Here is a 19,160-nt window from a genome sequence, read left to right on the forward strand (position 1 = left end):
GTCCATGTGTAGTCTTCTCTTGTGTTGTTGGAGGAGGGTGTTTATTGTGACCAGTGCGTTCTCTTGGCAAAACTCTGTTAGCCTTTGCCCTGCATCTTTGTGTATCCAAGGCCAAATTTGACTGTTACTCTGGGTATTTCTTAACTTCCCACTTTTGCATTCCAGTCCCCTATAATGAAAAGGACATCTCTTTTGGGTGTTAATTTAAGAAGGCGTTTTAGGTCTCCATAGAAGTCTTCAACTTCAGTTTCTTCAGCATTACTGGTAGGGGCATAGACTTGGATTACTGTGATATTGAATGATTTGCCTTGGAAATGAACAGAGATCATTCTGTCGTTTTTGAGATTGCATCCAAGTACTGCATTTTAGACTGTTTTGTTGACTGTGATGGCTACTCCATTTCTTCTAAGGGATTCTTGTCCACAGTAGTAGATAAAATGGTCTTCTGAGTTAAATTCACCCATTCCAGGCCATTTTAGTTCGCTGACTCCTAAAATCCCTATGTTCATTCTTGCCTCTCCTGTTTGAGCACTTCTAATTTGCCTTGATTCATGGACCTAACGTTCCAGGTTCCTATGCAGTATTGCTGTTTATAGCATCGGACTTTACTTCCATCACCGGTCACATCCACAACTGGTTGTTGTTTTTGCTTTGGCTCCGTCTCTTCATTCTTTCTGGAGTTATTTCTCTACTAATCTCTGGTAGCATATTGGGCACCTACCGACCTGGGGAGTTCATCTTTCAGTGTCTAATCTTTTTGCCTTTTCATACTGTTTATGGGGTTCTAGAGGCACGAATAGTGAAGTCCCTTCTCCAGTGGGCCACGTTTTGTCAGAACTCTCCACCATGACCCGTCCATCTTGGGTAGTCCTACATGGCATGGCTCATAGTTTCATTGACTTAGACAAGGCTGTGGTCCATGTGGTCAGATTTGTTATATTTATATTTATTATATATTATCTTTACTATATTTCCTTCCTTTCCTCACCTAGCATCTGCCAGATTAGATCCTTTCTGTCCTAATTTTTAGAGGAAAAAAACTCTACTTGAGTGGTTGATTAGCCAGTTGTATAGCATAGGGAAGGAGGTGAAGGTCCAGCTACTTCTTATAGAAACTTAAACAAATCCATGCCTCACTCCATTTGGGGGTGTTTTATGGTTGTTTTTTTTCTTTTCTTTTAAATCTATGATTCCTGAATCTTGCTTGGCATATGGCTGGAATTTATTTGCTCTGTTGTGACACCCTCCTCAGTAGGCATTTAGATTAGATTTCTCAGTTTGCCATAGACTTTTTCATTTGCTTGCCATCTCTGAAAAATTTGTTGACTTTTCTCATCTGCTTACTGTTGTCTTAGTCCTTGTACGTTTATACTTTTAAAGTTTCTTTATATGTTAATGAGGTTTTAAGAAAGAATTAGTGATAAACAGAGGTGTTCAATCTAGTGTGTCTTACTGGAAGTGTTTTTAAGAGGTGGTTTTTCCTAGTGTTTTATAAACTTTTTTTTAAGCTTTAGTTGTTTATATATCATTATCATTTTTGACATTTGTTTCACATCTGTATTATGGATTTCTTAATGTTTTTCTTAAGTGGACAGTTATTTTTTTTTAGTTAAATAAAATTAATTTAAGGAGACTATATTAGTAATAGTAAAAGGAAATTAATGTCATCAATGCAGTAACTGTGTTTTTTATTTTGTTCTTTAAAATATAATCATGCATACCTCTTGAGATACTGCAGATTCTCTTCCAGATGATCACAGTAAATTAAATATTGCAGTAAAGCGAGTCACCCGAGTTGTTGATTTCCCAGTGCAAATAAAAGCAATGTCTATACTATACTATAATTTATTGTGTGCAGTAGCATTATGTCTAAAAAGAATATACTACCTTAATACTGTACTGATAAAAAATGTTAACCATAATCTGAGCCTTTAGCAAGTAGTAATCTTTTTGCAATAGTAACATCAAAAATCATTGACCACAAATCACCATAACAAATATAATAATTAAAGTTTGACATACTGCAAGAATTACCAAAAAGTGACAGAAACATGGAGTGAGCAGTGCTGTTGAAAAATGGTGTAGAAGACTTGCTTAATAAGCAGGATTGAGGCAAACCTTCAATTTATAAGAAATACAGTATAGTATCTACAAAGTGCAGTAAAATGAAGCACAATAAAACAAAGTATGTCTGTACAAGGTTATTAACATAAAAATGATTTTCTGCATGCCTCCTAGATCCTCTTGTATACCACTAGCATAGAACCATAGAACCAGATTTTGAAACGAAGAGAATCTGGTTAAGGTGATTAATAGTGATTTACTTGGAATTGTCTGTTTGCTCATTTATTAAGCATCCGTTGAGCATGTAATGAGGCATGCTAGATTCTGAGAATACAAAGGTGAATAAAACATAGTCCTTGCCCTTAAGGATCTTTCAGTTTCGTGGTTTTGTCTGATTTGCAAATAAATATCATAAAATTACAGTTTATGTAAAGGGTTCAGTGGAAGCATGAACGAAGAAATGGTCAATATTTCTAGGGGAAGAGCGAAAAGCACTATACAGAAGGTGACATTTCAAGATTAGGAGGTGCTCTCTGGGGAGTTGAGAATGAAGCAGGATGTAGATGAAAGCATTCTAGGTAAGGAAGGGGGCCTGAGCAAAGATAGGGGGACATGGGATCATAAGTAATTGGGAAAAAGGAGGATAGGGAAACCTGAAAGAGATGAGGCTAATAGATAAAGTAGGGAGGACTAGGGATTGTGGAGGGACTAGTATGTATATATGTCCTGCTAAGGAATTTAGACTTTATTTTGAAGGCAGTGAAAAGCCTTTGAATTAGTCAAGCACTGAACGTTTTTGGAGCACTATGTCACATCCTGAGGAGGACTCAAATTTTTAGACATGATCCTTTTAGGAACTTGACTTTTAGTTGAGGAGAATCAAGAATCAAACAGCAGAACTCAGTTGACAAAAATCTGCGTTCTTTATACCCAAGTAAATTTAGTTTCTATAGCAATCTCCTTTTGAAATTCTAAAACCTAACTTTCCATCTTCCTTTCTAGAGTCTCATCAAGTCCTTGCTCAACTGTTGGACACTTTGCTTGCAATTGGCACTAAACTCCCAGAGAATCAAGCTATCCAGATGCGATTAGTTGATGTAGCCTGCAAGGTAAGAATATAATGGTTAGACACAGGGTTGCTTCTTTATTGAACAGTTTTGCATTATCTGGAGAAATGATACGAGCTGTCAGATCTGCTTACCTTCATCCTAAGGCTATAACTGAGAATTGCCAAAGACTCTTAAATGGCTTTAAGAACTGCTTCATGTTTTGTTTGTTTCTTGATGTTGGATTAGGAATAAAGTTGAATAACTTGTTATAAAATGAACTTCCTCACTGTGCCAAAAGAAATGAAAATAATTATAGGAACTACCATGTATTCCATGCCTAACATATGCTCTCTGCTTATTATGGTACTATTTTTTACTTTTTTGAAAGAAAAGTAATTTTATTCCTATGGTGTATGCTCATTGTTAAAAACAAAATTAACTAATGCAGAAATAAAATAAGTGACAGCCACTCCATCTTTCCCTCCTAGACCCTCTTCTCAGGCATAACACCTGCCAGCAGTTTGGAATCATGATACTTTCATTTGTTCCTCATAGTCCTTTAGGAAAGTGCTGTTATATCTCTTTTACTAAGATGGGAATTGAGGTTGAAGGAGTTTAGTTTGTCCAAGTTTTCATACTTAGGAAGTTGCAGAACCAGGGCATAAACTCTTCTCTGATTCCAAAGCCAAATTCTTCTTAATTTGGAACTTTTAATTAGCTTTCTTTTGTGCATAGCACCAGCTCCTAAACCTTGTAGGATTGGGTTTACTTTTAGTCTTTTTGATAAATTTGTTTTGAGAATATAAGAAGACAAATACATTTGAATTGTGGAAGGCTTACAGGCATGGAATTAGAAAACTATTTCTGAACCCCAGGAAAGAGTATTTCATTTATCTTAATAAACAGTAACAACAACAACAAAAAAACCCACAACACTTTGAGAAGTACAGTATTAAAAGCTTAAGTGGGAGAAAACTAGGGATTACATGTTTTAGAGAGTAAATACATCTTCCATGTGAGAGAATATATGTATCTGGGAGGTTGTACTTATGAGAGAGGTGTTTTACTCAGTGGATTATTCTGCTTGAAGCAATAGTTTCTTAAATTGTTCTAAAGAAATCCTTTATTATAAACATTTTTACTCATGGAAATTTGGAAAGACGTATAAAGAAAGAACTACACTCATAATTCACTGCTGCTGCTAAGTCGCTTCAGTCGTGTCCGACACTGTGCGACCCCACAGACGGCAGCCCACCAGGCCCCGCCGTCCCTGGGATTCTCCAGGCAAGAACACTGGAGTGGGTTGCCATTTCCTTCTCATAATTCACCACATAAAGGCAACCATTATTATTAGCCTCTTGATGTATCTGTTCTGATTTTTTTTCTGTATACAGATTGTTTGCTTTTCTTTTTCCACATATAGCTATAATCATATTCTATATTCAGTTTTGCTTTTTGACTAACATAACAAGTATTTTCTTTATACTGTAAAGTATACTGTTTTATAAATATTTTTAATGGATGCATGATATTTTGTCCAGTAATCAAGCCATACTTTGTCCTAACCATTCTCTTATTAGTGGACATTTATATTGTAGCCATTTTAAAAAATAGTAAATAATACCACACAGTGAATATGATTAGTCTAAAGTATTTCCTGTATCTAGGGTTATTTCCTAAACATACATTGTCACAGTAGGATTACTGGATGAAAGCATTTAAAATTTTTGTGTTTTTTTAAGGCTTTTGATACTTTTGGCAAATTGTTTTCTGCAGTATTCTAGTTTAAGCCTATCCACAGTATATGAGAGTGCATAATTTCACATATTATTCTAGCATTTAGATATTAATGTTTAAAAGCAAGATGTAAACCTGTTAATTTTGTAAGAAGGAAATGGTATTTCATTAAAAAATTTTTTCCTATTTCTTCTTCATTTGTATGTCCTGTCTTCAGTTCACTTCAGTTCATTTGCTCAGTTGACCCCATGGCCTAAAGCACGCCAGGCCTCCCTGTCCATCACCAACTCCTGGCGTTTACTCAAACTCATGTCCGTTGAGTCAGTGATGCCATCCAACCATCTCATCCTCTGTCTTCCCCTTCTCCTCTCGCCTTCAGTCTTTCCCAGCATCAGGGTCTTTTCAAATGAGTCAGTTCTTATCAGGTGGCCAAAGTATTGGAGTTTCAGCTTCAACATCAGTCCTTCCAATGAATATTCAGAACTGATTTCCTTTAGGATTGACTGGTTGGATCTCCTTGCAGTCCAAGGGACTCTCAAGAGTCTTCTCCAATACCACAGTTCAAAAGCATCAACTCTTCGGCACTCAGCTTTCTTTATAGTCCAACTCTCACATCCTTACATGACTACTGGAAAAACCATAGCTTTGACTAGAGAGACCTTTGTTGGCAAAGTAATATCTCTGCTTTTTAATATGCTGTCTAGGTTGGTCATAGCTTTTCTTCCAAGGAATAAGCATCTTTTAATTTCATGGCTGCAATCACCATCTGCAGTGATTTTGGAGCCCCCCAAAATAAAGACTCACTGTTTCCATTATTTCTCCATCTATTTGTCATGAAGTGATAGGACCAGATGCCATGATCTTAGTTTTCTGAATGTTGAGCTTTAAGCCAACTTTTTCACTCTCCTCTTTCACTTTCATCAAGAGGCTCTTTAGTTCCTTTTCACTTTGTGCCATAAGGGTGGTGTCATCTGCATATCTGAGGTTATTGATATTTCTCCTGGCAGTCTTGATTCCAGCTTGTGCTTCATCCAGCCTGGCATTTCTCATGATGTACTCTGCATAGAAGTTAAATAAGCAGGGTGATAATATACAGCCTTGATGTACTTTCCCGATTTGGAACCAGTCTGTTTTTCCATGTCCAGTTCTAACTGTTGCTTCTTGACCTGCATACAGATTTCTCAGGAGACTGATCAGGTGGTCTGGTATTCCCATCTCTTTAAGAATTTTCCACAGTTTGTTGTGATCCACGAAGTCAGAGGCTTTGGTGTAGTCAGTAAAGCGGATGTTTTTTCTGGAACTCTCATGCTTTTTCGATGATCCAAGAATGTTGCCAATTTGATCTCTGGTTCTGTCTTGGGAATGAACTTTTCATGTTCTTTTCTAGTTTTTCATATGGATTTTTTATGCGTTTCTTCACATTTGTAGAGGCTCATTAACTGGGTAGAAATTTGAACTATTTGGAAATGGCATATCTGCTACAAGCTTTTGCAAATTCAAGTATATAAAGGCTGTCTATGATTCATAGCTATAGTTACTGTTTCTGTTGCTTAATGCTATTTTGTCTGTGATTTTTGTCATACAATGATCTTTGAGATATGACTCACATTAAAATAACATTCTCCCTTTTAATAGAAATAATGCAGAGTATGTTTGCCAGCTACAATGGAATTAAATTAGATGAGTAACAGAAAAAAATTAGGAAAACCACAAATATGTGGAAGTTAAACAACATGCTCCTATTTAACCAATGAATCAGAGAGGAAATCAGCAGGTAAATTAGAAAATACTTTGAGGTGAATGAATGAAGACACTGCGTACCAAAACTGGGCTGCAGCTACTGCGTGCTTAGAGGGAAATTTATAGCAATTAGTGTCCATAGTAAAAAAGAAGAAAGATCTCATTTCAGTACCTTATTCTTTTACCTAAGATGCTGCATAAAGAAGAACTCATTAAATATAAAAGCATGCAGAAGGGAGGAAATAAGAAAGACTAGAGTGGAAATTAATGAAATCAAGAGTAGAAAAACAGTAGAGAAAAATCAAAGAAGTGAAAGCTTGTTCTTTGTAAAGATCAACAAAAGCGAGAAACCTTTATTTTTGGAAAGGAAAAAAAGAAGGCTCAAAGTACTAGGATCATAAATGATAAGAGGCTATTTCTGCTGACCTGACAGAAATGAAAAGGATTATAAAAAAATACTGTGAACAATTTATGCCAATAAGTTAGATAATTTACATAAAATGAACAAATTCCTACTAATTCCTACAAAGATAAGAACTGTGAAAACTATCTCAAGAAGGAGTAGGCAATCCAAATATACTTATAACAAGTAATAAAATTAGTAATGAAAAAAATAAAAAACTTACCTACAAAGAGAAGTTCAGGCCCAGATGGCTTTGAATCAAACATTTTAAATAAGAATACATACCAATTCTTCACAGATTTTCCTAAGAAGTAGAAGAGAAGCAGCATTTCTCCACTGATTTTATGAGGCTAGTATAACCTTAGTATCAAAACCAAACAGACATTTTAAGAAAAGCCAGATATGTCCTAGAGAACTTATTGGACAAGAAGCCAGTAGGATGTTATTGCACTGGGCTTCCCTTGTGGCTCAGATAGTAAAGGATGTTATTGTAGCCTACATGAAAGGTTATAGAAGTTTGAATTAAAGTGATGGAAAGATATGGATAGATTTGAGAAATATTTAGGAAGGAAGATTGCAGGACTTGATAATTGGTTGAGCATGGAGGGACGGTGAAGGAATTGCTGAAGGTATTTCCTATTTCCAGCTTATGTGCCAGATTAGATGATGGTGCCTTTCACTCAGAGAATTCTGGGAAAGCATTTGGTTGGGTGTGAGACAAAGTCCAAATAACCCAACAATTTCAAACTTACTAAAAAAAATTACGAAAATAGGACAAGAGATTTCCATGTACCCTTCTTTTTGATTCATCAATCATTAACATTCTCCCGCATTTGCTTTATCATTCTCTATGCTGGGGGCTTCCCTGTTAGCTCAGTTGGTAAAGAATCCACCTGCAATGAGGGAGACCTGGGTTCGATCCCTGAGTTGGGAAGATCCCCTGGAGAAGGGAAAGGCTACCCACTCCAGTGTTCTGGCCTGGAGAATTCCAAAGACTGAATGAATAGTCCGTGGGGTTGCAAAGAGTTGGACACGACTGAGCAACTTTCACTTTCACTCTCTCTCTATATATTTTACCAAACCATTTAAGAGTAAATTGCAGACATTATGCTTCTTTTCTACTAAATACTTAAATTTTTATTTCTTAAGAAGGAGGAAATCATTTTTATAAACCCAGTTTTCAAAATCAGGAAATTTAACTCTGGATTTTGTCTGTTTGTTTTTTTGACTGCATGGTCTGTGAGAGCTTAGTTCCCCAACCAGGGATTGAACTCATGCGCCCTGCAGTGGAAACATGGAGTCCTATACTGGACTGCCAGGAAATTCCCAGTAAATTTAACTTTGACATAATGCTAAACTGTAGTAGTATTAGACTTTGTTCAAATTCTACCTGTCTTTTATATTACGTTTTATATAAATTTTTCTTTCCTGGTCCAGAATCACACATTGCATTTAGTTTTCATGTCCCTGTTTTCTTCTGTTTTCTTTAATCTGGAAAGGTCCCTCAGGCTGTCTTTTTTATGGGCTTAACTTGAAGAGTATAGGCTGTTTATAGAATGTCTTTTTTTTTTTTTAAGTTTTGGCTGCGCTGGGTCTTCATTGCTGTGTGTGGGCTTTCTCCAGTTGCAGCTTTCAGGCTGTAGAGGGCAGACTCAGTAGTTGTGGCACACAGGCTTAGCTGCTGCACAGCATGTAAGATCTTCCCAGACCAGGAATCAAACTGGTGTCCCTTGCACTGCAAGGCGGATTCTTAACCACTGGACCACCAGAAAATCCCTAGAATGTCTTTCAACGTGGATTTATCTGGTATTTCCTTTGTTTAGATTCAAATTACACGTTTTGGTGGGACTAATACATAAATAATACTGTGTCCTTCTCAGTGCATCATATCATAAGGCACACATGAGGTCTGACTCATCATTGCTGTTAACTTTGATACTTGGTTAAGGTAGTGGCTGCCGGGTTTTTCATTGTGGAGTTGTTATTTCCTCCTGTGATTAGTGAGTAATTTGTGGGGAGATACTCTGAGATAATGTAAATGTCCTCTTCCCCATCAAACTTTTATTCTCTATTTTAGCAACTATTAATAAATCTTGCTGAGTCATTTATAACTGATTATTGCAAAATGGTGATATTATAATGCTGTTATTCCATCTATATTTTTTACTTGTCATGCTATTGTAAGAAAGTTTTCCTTCCTTCTCTTTCCTTCCCTCCCTTCTTATCAATGTCCTAATTTATTCAAAATATTATAATCTGTTCTGTCATTATTTTTTTAAGTTCATATTGTTCCTTTGTATATTTTTAAAATATGAGATATAAATCTGTCATATTTTTTGTTTCATAGTAGGAAGAAAGTCATGCTTTTGGGTATTCTTAGCATCTTAAAATTCATCTCTGTCAGTAATTATTCTGTCAGTAATCCTTCGAGGTACTGTGTGCTGTGTTATACTTAGTCGCTCAGTCATGTTTGACTCTTTGCAACCCTACGGACTGTAGCCCACCAGGCTCCTCTGTCCATAGGATTCCCCAGGCAAGAATACTGGAGTGGGTTGCCATGCCCTCCTCCAGGGATCTTCCTAACCCAAGGATTGAACCCAGGTCTCCCACATTGCAGGCGAATTCTTTACCGTCTGAGCCACTAAGGAAGCCTAAGAGTTCTGGAGTGGGTAGCCTATCCCTTCTCCAGGGAATCTTCCTGACCCAGGAGTCGAACAGGGGTCTCCTGCATTGCAGACAGATTCTTCACCAGCTGAGCTATTGTACAGCTAATCCTCATTTGATAGATGATGAGATTTAAATTTGGCCAGGAAATTACTAAGTCTTTTCTTCTGTAGAATCTGCATAACTGAAATTGGAGGTCTTCTACTTTCTTCTTTGTGAAGATTTTTCTAGAGAATAAATATCTTGTCATTTTTGTATATATGGCTTCCTTAGAGCCTAGTTTAATTCTTTGTTTCTCTTTTTCTATCTTACCTCTTCTGGTCTCTCTGTTTCTTTTTTGTTCCTTTAATTCTGTGGCAAAAGTACATTAAGCTCTTAAGGCAGCAGAAACATGGCAGCATTTTAACATTTATCAAATACCACCTGAGCAAATATTATGTGTTCTTTTGTCAGGAGAGGTTGTCTCAGAATAATTTCCATTGCTTGGTATGTCAAATTTTTATCTGTGCTTAATCCATGTTAATGGGAATTCCTTGATGGTCCACTGGTTAAAACTCAACGCTTTCACCATTGTGGCCCAGCTTCAATCCCTGGTTGGGTACTAAGATATCACAAGCTGTGCAGTGCTCAGTAACACCCCTCCCCCAAAAAAAGGAAAGAAAAAAAATCCATATTGAAACTGAATGAGCCAGTAAGTTATTTTTGTCTTATTTAACCTCATTCTTGGATTTTCTTGACATACTTAATCATTGATTTTTTTTTATTCTTTAACAGTAGTTTTAAACTGATTGGTTTAGCTTATTTTTGACATGGATTAGTCTTATTGGGGATGTGGTTTGCTTACTCCATTAATACAGAAATGATGGTGTTTTAATGGCCTAGGTATAGCACCAAAATAGCATCATCTGCAGAGCAGGCACTAGGCATCTATTAGTGATGATATCCGTGATGTAAGTAGTGACCTGTGGGGGAAGGATATCATAAAACTAATTGCTGCCCTAAGGGTGTGATTTAGACTTACCGTTTCTTTGAGGCTAACATTCAGTGTGCAGTAACAGGCTAGTTATGCGTCAGTGTTGCCTTGGTTACCTTAATAGGAACTAGAAGACTTTAGTTTGTTGTTTGAAAATCAAATAAAGTATTTGTAATGATGGTAGCAACCTTCTAGGTGATGGTGATTCAGTTGACAGTTCAGTTATGACAAATGATGCTTCCATACTAAATAAAAATAGTTTATTTTAAAAATAAACAACATTGCTGTATTAACTGTGACAGCGTCGCTGTCAGCTTCATATCTGGAAATTTCTCTTAACTTCTCAGTTTCAGTGTGTAATTTTGTTGGATAAGTTTGAGCATTGTGAACTAAACTTGAGTGTTTATGTTTCACACTTCTTTAACCTAAATAACTTGGAGACATGAATTAACTCTGATCTCAAATGTTCTATTGAGTCATTTTTATAAGGAGTCCCTCTGTGAGAGGGACCCCTCTCACCTCTGCACCTACACTTGCTTACTGGATTTCCTTTGTTCTCTCCTCTGAGTAAGCCTACCTGCCCAGCCCACCGTCTCATAGAACATAGCTTCTGTGAGAATGTCCAGGTCCCATTTAGTTCAGGAGTCTTCTCCTAGAGCATCTGATGTGAACCATTAACAGATGCTCAGTACCTTTCTGGACAGATTGCCCCCTTGTTAGACAGCTATCGCTAGAAGATTCGTGCTTGTGTATTCCAGATCAGCAGGCCTGTTTCATCCAGGTGGCCCACTTTTACCTCCGACGCTTCTCTGTTTTCTTTTTTTTGCCACCTTTTCCCCACCTGCTTCCTTTTTCTTAAGCAGGCTGGGTTTGTTTTAATTTTGGCTGCACTGCGTTTTCGTTGTTGTGTTCAGGCTTTCTCTAGTGGCGCGCAACTCCTCACTTCTGGTTGTGGTGTGTGGGCTTCTCGTTGTGGTGGCTTCTCTTGTTGCAGAGCGTGGACTCTAGGCAGGGTCCATAGTTGCAGCATGCAGGCCCTAGAGTGTGTAGGCTTTAGTAGTTACGGCACATGGGCTCAGTAGTTGCGGTGTGTGGGCCCTGGAGTATAGACTCAATGGTTGTAGTGCATGGCCTTAGTTGCCTCGCGGCATGTGGAATCTTCCTGGACCAGGTATTGAACCCATGTCCCCTGCATTGACAGATGGATTCTTTCTTTTTTTAATTGTTTATATGGTTGTGTTGGGTCTTAGTTGAGGCAGGTGGGGTGTTTTTGTTGCGGCACGTGGAACCTATCCTGTGATGTCTGCTCTTGGTAGTTGTGGTGCATGGGCTTAATTCCCCCTCAGTGTGTGGAATCTTATTCAGGGATCGAACCCACGTCCTTTGCATTGCAAGGTAGATTCTTAACCATGGAACCACCAGAGAAGTACTATTATTCCTTCTTTATAAATGAGGAAACTTAGACTTTTGAGAGGTCCAGTGACTTGATCAGTGTTACACATATAGAGAAAGAACTGAAATTTGAAGCTAGGTCTTTTTTTTCAATTTATATATATTTTATAATATGGAAAATTTCAAATTATTCTTTGCAGTTTTTGGTGTAAATTTGACAGTGATTTTTATTTTGCAATCTTTTTCATCTGTTTTTTCCCTCACTTTCTGTTGTAGTCTGCTGTAATATTTTAAAGTAAATCCCTGATATGTTGTTTAAATCATACATAGTTCAGTATATATCTAACTAATAATAACTGATATTTTTAAATATAGCCTATTCCACATCATCTCATACCAATTCATATTAAAATTTTCTTAACTGCATTAAATATCTTTTTATAGGTTTTTCTTGGTTTAGCATATATTTGGAGTCTCTTAAATTTCTTTTAATCAATATCAGTGCCCCATTTTTTTTTGTTTAAATACCACAGTTTTGTTGATGAAACCAGATTTTTGGTCGTGTCGAATATCCTACGTTCTGGATTTGATTGCTTACTTTTGATATAAATGTTGACGTGGGAACCCCTACAGATTGGTTTCGTGGTCTTTTTGATCTAACTCAACTAGTCCTTGATATTTTCTTGCTTTTTGGCACAACATGTCCCAACTTCTTCTTACATTATTTCTTGCCTAGTTTTGAGACTAGTCATTTCACTAAAGTCAGTTACTCTAGTTCCTGTTACTGCATTATGCAAATAGTTTTTTTCAGTAGCCATGGAATAATGAGAAGTATTAAAAAAAGATGGACAGTACTAAGTGTTGACAGAGGTGTGTCATATCTGGAACATTTACATATGGCTGGTGAAAGTGTAAATTAGTTAAATTAGTACAATCACTTTGGAATAGTATTTGGCAGTATCTTCTTAAGCTGAACATAATACATTTTCTGTGACCCAGCAATTTCACTTCCAACTGTGTATTCAACAGAAATGTGAAAAAGTATACCAGAAACCACATTCAAGAATAATTATAGTAACATTATATTTAGAATAACCCAAAACTGGAAATAGCCCAAATATCTATCAATAGTAGAAAGGACAAATGGATTATGGTGTATACACAAATGGAATACTTTATAGTCATGAGAATGAATCAATCATTGCTATATGCCATACTATGGATGATTCTCACCAACACAATAGTAAGCAAAGGAAGCGTAGCACTATTTGATTTTACAAATTATAAAAATAGGCAAAATTTTGTGTTAGAAGTCAAGATAATGGTTACTTTAGTTGTTTTTTTAATATTGCATTAGTTTATCTCAATATTATAATTGATTTACAGTATTATATTAGTTTCAGGTATACAACACAGTGATTCAATATTTTTATAGTTGGTTGTTGCTGCTCAGTCACTAAATCGTGTCTGACTGACTGTGACCCCATGTGAACTGTGGCACGCCAGGCTGGCTTCCTTGTCCTTCGCCATCTTCTAGAAGTTGCTCAAACTCATGTCCATTAAATCAGTGATGCCATCCAACCATCTCTTCCTATGTCATACCCTTCTCCTGCCCTTAGTCTTTCCCAGCATCAGGGTCTTTCCCAATGAGTCAGCTCTTTGCATCAGGTGGCCAAAGTATTGGAGCTTCAGCTTTAGCATCAGTCCTTCCAGTGAATATTCAGGACTAATTTCCTTTAGGATGAACTGGTTGGATCTCCTTACAGTCCAAGGGACTCTAAAGAGTCTTCTCCAGCACCAGAGTTCAAAAGCATCAATTGTTCGGCGCTCAGCTTTCTTTATAGTCCAACCCTCACATCCATACATGACTACTGGAAAAACCATAGCTTTGACTATAGGGACCTTTGTTGGCAAAGTGATGTCTCTGCTTTTTAATATGCTGTCTAGGTTTGTCATAGCTTTTCTTCCAGGGAGCAAGCATCTTCTAATTTCATGGCTGCAGTTACTGTCAACAGTGGTTTTGGAACCCAAGAAAATAAAATCTGTTACCTTTTCACTTTCCCCCCTTCTGTTTGCCATAAAGTGATGGATGCCATGATCTTAGTTTTTTGAATGTTGAATTTTAAGCCAGCTTTTTCACTCTCCTTTTTCACCCTCATCAAGAGGCTCCTTAGTTCCTCTTCACTTTCTGCCATTAGAGTGGTATCATCTGCATATCTGAGTTTGTTAATATTTCTCCTGGCTATCTTGATTCCATCTTGTGAGTCATCTAGCCTGGCATTTTGCATGATGTACTCTGCATATAAGTTCAATAAGCAAGGTGATAGTATACAGCCTTGATGTATTTCTTTCTTAATTTTAAACCAATCCATTGTTCCATGTCCAGTCTCAACTGTTGCTTCTTGTCCTGCAGTTTCTCAGGAGACAAGTAAGGTGGTCTGGTATTCCCATCTCTTTAAGAATTTTCCATAGTTTGTTGTGATCCATACGAAGGCTTTAGTGTAGTCAATGAATCAGAAGTAGATTTTTTTTTAATTCCCTTGCTTGTTCTGTCATCCAACTGATATTGGCAATGTGGTCTCTAATTCTTCTGCCTTTCCTAAATCCAGCTTAAACGTCTGGAAGTTCTTGGTTCATATACTTTTGAAGCCTTGCTTGAAGGATTTTGGACATTACCTTGCCTAGCATGTGAAATGAGTGCAGTTGTATGGTAGTTTGAACATTCTTTGGCATTGCCTTTCTTTGGAATTGCAGTGAAAGTCCTGTGGCCACTGCTGAGTTTTCCAAATTTGCTGGCATATTGAGTGCAACACTTTTACAGCATCATCTTTTAGGATTTGAAATAACTCAGCTGGAATTCCATCACCTCCACTAGCTTTGTTCGTAGTGATGCTTCCAAAGGCCCACTTGACTTCACACTCCAGGATGTCTGGTCTAGATGTGTGACCACACCATAGTGGTTATGGAGGTCATTAAGACCTTTTTTGTGAAGTTCTTCTGTGTATTTTTGCCACCTCTTCTTAATCTCTTCTGCTTCTGTTGTGTGTGTTCATGCTAAGTCGCTTCAGTTGGGTCTGACTCTTTGCAACCCCACGGATTGTAACCCCCCAGGCTCCTCTGTCCATGGGATTTCCTAGGCAAGAATACTGGAGTGGGTTGCCATGCCCTCCTCCAGGGGATCTTCCTGACCCAGGAATTGAACCAGCATCTGTTATGTTTCCTGCATCGGCAGGCAGATTCTTTACCAGTAGCCCCATCTGCGAAGCCCCCTTCTTTTGTTAATTATCCTTATATTATCTTTGGTTTCCCTGGTATCTCACCTGGTAAAGAATTCACCTGCAATGCAGGAGACCCGGTTTGATTCCTGGGTCAGGAAGATTCACTGGAGAAGGGAACGGCTACCCACTCCAGTATCCTGGCATGGAGAATTCCATGGACTGTATAGTCCATGGGGTTGCAAAAAGTTAGACGTGACTGAGCAACTTTCACTTTATCTTTGTAGCTTATTCATTTTTTTTACATAGTAGTTCATACTTCTTAATCCCATACTCCTATTTTGCTTCTCCTTTTCTTCCCATTGAGTCCCACTAATTTGCTCTCTGTAAGTCTGTTTCTGTTTTGTTATATTCATTTGTGTTTTTTTTAGATTTCATTATAAGCAATAATATCCAATATTTGTCTTTCTCTGTGTGACTTATTTCACTATGCATAATACCCTCGAAGATCATCCATGTTGTTGTTGCAAATGGCAAAATTTTGTTCTTTCTTCAGTTCAGTTCAGTCGCTCAGTCGTGTCTGACTCTTTGCAACCCTATGAATCGCAGCACGCCAGGCCTCCCTGTCCATCACCAACTCCCAGAGTTCACTCAGACTCACGTCCATCGAGTCAGTGATGCCATCCAGCCATCTCGTCCTCTGTCGTCCCCTTCTCCTCCTGCCCCCAATCCCTCCCAGCATCAGAGTCTTTTCCAGTGAGTCAACTCTTTGCATGAGGTGGAGTTTCAGCTTTAGCATCATTCCTTCCAAAGAAATCCTAAGGCTGATCTCCTTCAGAATGGACTGGTTGGGTCTCCTTGCAGTCCAAGGGACTCTCAAGAGTCTTCTCCAACACCACAGTTCAAAAGCATCAATTCTTCGGCGCTCAGCCTTCTTCCCAGTCCAACTCTCACATCCATACATGACCACTGGAAAAACCATAGCCTTGACTAGACGGACCTTAGTCGGCAAAGTAATGTCTCTGCTTTTGAATATGCTATCTAGGTTGGTCATAACTTTTCTTCCAAGGAGTAAGCGTCTTTTAATTTCATGGCTGCAGTCACCATCTGCAGTGATTTTGGAGCCCCCCAAAAATAAAGTCTGACACTGTTTCCACTGTTTCCCATCTATTTCCCATGAAATGGTGGGACCAGATGCCATGATCTTCATTTTCTAAATGTTGAGCTTTAAGCCAACTTTTTCACTCTCCACTTTCACTTTCATCAAGAGGCTTTTGAGTTCCTCTTCACTTTCTGCCATAAGGGTGGTGTCATCTGCATATCTGAGGGTATTGATATTTCTCCTGGCAATCTTAATTCCAGCTTGTGTTTCTTCCAGTCCAGCATTTCTCATGATGTGCTCTGCATATAAGTTAAATAAGCAGGGTGACAATATACAGCCTTAATGTACTCGTTTTCCTATTTGGAACTAGTCTGTCCCATTGTGTGCATATGTGTTTGTGTGTATTCATTGTGTGTGTGTATATGTGTGCACACAGACAAATGCACTAGGTCTTCTTTTTCCATTTTTCTGTTGGTGGACACTTGGAATGCTTCCATATCTTGGCTTTTGTAACTAATGCTGCTATGAACATTGAATGCATGTGTCTTTTCCAAGATGTGTTTTTACCCAGGAGTGGAATCGCTGGATCATGCAGTAGTTCTGTTTTTAATTTTTTGAAAAATGCTGTTTTCCATAGTGGGTGTGCCAATTTTCATTCGCACCAATAGTGTACAAGGGTTCCTGTTAATCGACTTCCTCGCCAACGTTTGTTATTTGTATTCTTTTTGATGATCGCCATTGTGAGAAATGTGAGGTGATATTTCATGATGGTTTTGATTTGCTTGTCTCTGATAGTTAGCTATGTTGAGCACCTTTCCATGTGCCTGCTGGCCATTTGTAGGTCTTTGGAAAAATGGCTATTCAGGTCTTCTGCTCAGTTTGTATCAGATTGTTTGGTTTTTTTGTTTGTTTTTGATATCGAGGTATATAAACTGTTTACTATTCACAAATGTTTTCTCCCATTTACTTGGTTGTTTTTTGTTTTGTCAGTGGTTTCCTTTGCTGTGCAAAGGCTTTTAAGTTTAGTTAGGTCCTGTTTGTTTATTGTTGCTTTTGTTTCCTTTGCCTTGGGAGAGAGATCCAACAGCAATAACCAAAGCCATGATTTATGTCAGAGTGTTCTGCCTGTATTTTCTTCTGGGAGATTCATGGTGTCTGGTCTTAGGTTTACGTCTTTAATCCATTTTGAGTTTACTTTTGTATGTGGTATTAGAAAATGTTCAGATTTCATCCTGTTACATGTAGCTGTACAGTTTCCCCAGCACCACTTATTGAAGAGACTGTGCTTTCCCCATTGTATATTCTTTCTTCCTTTGTTGTAGATTAATTGACCGTAAGTTTGTGCGTTTATTTCTTGCCCCTCCCTTCTGTTCCCTTGATCTCTGTGGCTGTTTTGTGCCATTATTATACTGTTTTGATCATGGGAGCTTTGTAGTATAGTCTAAAGGCAGGGAGCATGATTCCTCCAACTTTGTTCTTTTTTCTCAAGATTGCTTTGGTGATAGTGGCTACTTTTGATGGTGGTAGAGTAGTTACTGGGATGGGACATGAGCGTTTTTCATGTTTACTTCTTTATCTAGATGCTTATTTGTGTGTGTTTTGTGAAAATTTATTGAACTGTACATTTAATATTTTTGCATATTTCTGTGTGAATATTAAAATTAAAAAATTTTATTCTGTTTTTAGATTTGATAGTAAATAAAATGCAGTTTAAGGGGTCACATTTAAAGTAACCTATTCTTTACAAGGCCAGGTGCTTGCTGTTGGGAGTATGATGTTGAATAACTGGAAGTCTTCAGGACTCATGATTCTTGGAAGACATATGCTCAAAAAACATGAAGGGAATTCACTGGCAGTCCAGTGGTTAGGATTTGGCACTTTCACTGCTGGAGCCTGGGTTCGATCTTTGGTTGAGGAACTGAGATCCCACAGACTACACAGCATGACCGAAAGGAACAGTCTACCCCCTTCAGAGATGAAAAAAGAAACGTGAGACCTGACTAGTGAGAATGTAGTGTTTGAAGTCATTCCTAAAGTTGATGCAGTGCTTTTGTTTCTGTTTTTTGTTTATCTTTAAGATATCTTAATCATGTCCCTTTGTTCTCTCTTTTCATATAGCACCTGACAGATACCTCTCATGGTGTAAGAAATAAGTGTCTGCAGTTACTTGGCAATCTTGGTTCTTTGGAGAAAAATGTCACAAAAGATGCAGAAGGCCTAGCTGTCAGAGATGTTCAGAAGATTATAGGGGATTACTTTAATGATCAGGACCCACGTGTCAGAACAGCAGCTATAAAAGCCATGGTAAACATGATGATGGAGTCTGTTTTTTTATTTGTACTTTTCTTTTTTCATTTTTCTTTTTTTTAAGTTAATGGTGAATGCCACCTGGGATAGATACATTCTGAATTCCCCCAGGATGCACTTTATCCACACCTTCAGGAAGGTATTGGTGGCATTACAGAACTCAGAGACAGACATTCCTTTATAACAGCTGCTTATCTTGTGGGCTACTCTGGTAGCTTTTACCTGCATTTCGGAAACCTGGAACGTGCAGCTTGTATCCCAGGTCCATGGGAGGGATGTTACTCGGTACTGTGGTACAATAGGTACGTGTTGTACCCTTGTATTTCAGGAGTATAGGTGAAAGTTATGGGGAGGAGTGCTTCTTAGGGAGAGATGGTGTCAACCATTTCTTCCTCAGCCTCCTTATCATTATTTCATATTTTTCCTGGTATCCCCTTGGGACAGCCCATGGGTTAGATTTAGTAAGCATTTGAGTGTTCCTATAGAAAAGTCCAGGTTTCAGATTTCTTATTTA

At 37.9% G+C, this 19,160-nt stretch overlaps 1 protein-coding gene across 1 annotated transcript in view; it reads left to right on the forward strand.

Moving 5' to 3' along the window:
- INTS4 (integrator complex subunit 4) overlaps window positions 1-19,160 on the forward strand; it is a 113,579-nt gene that overhangs the window by 25,225 nt on the left and 69,194 nt on the right. Inside the window, exons 4-5 of the mRNA XM_005699496.3 lie at window positions 3,067-3,173; window positions 18,458-18,643. Of these exons, the coding sequence (XP_005699553.1) occupies window positions 3,067-3,173; window positions 18,458-18,643 (293 nt within the window). The remainder of the gene's footprint in view (window positions 1-3,066; window positions 3,174-18,457; window positions 18,644-19,160) is intronic.

The sequence above is a fragment of the Capra hircus genome, chromosome 29, assembly GCF_001704415.2.
Source record: "Capra hircus breed San Clemente chromosome 29, ASM170441v1, whole genome shotgun sequence".
Lineage (NCBI taxonomy): Eukaryota > Metazoa > Chordata > Mammalia > Artiodactyla > Bovidae > Capra > Capra hircus.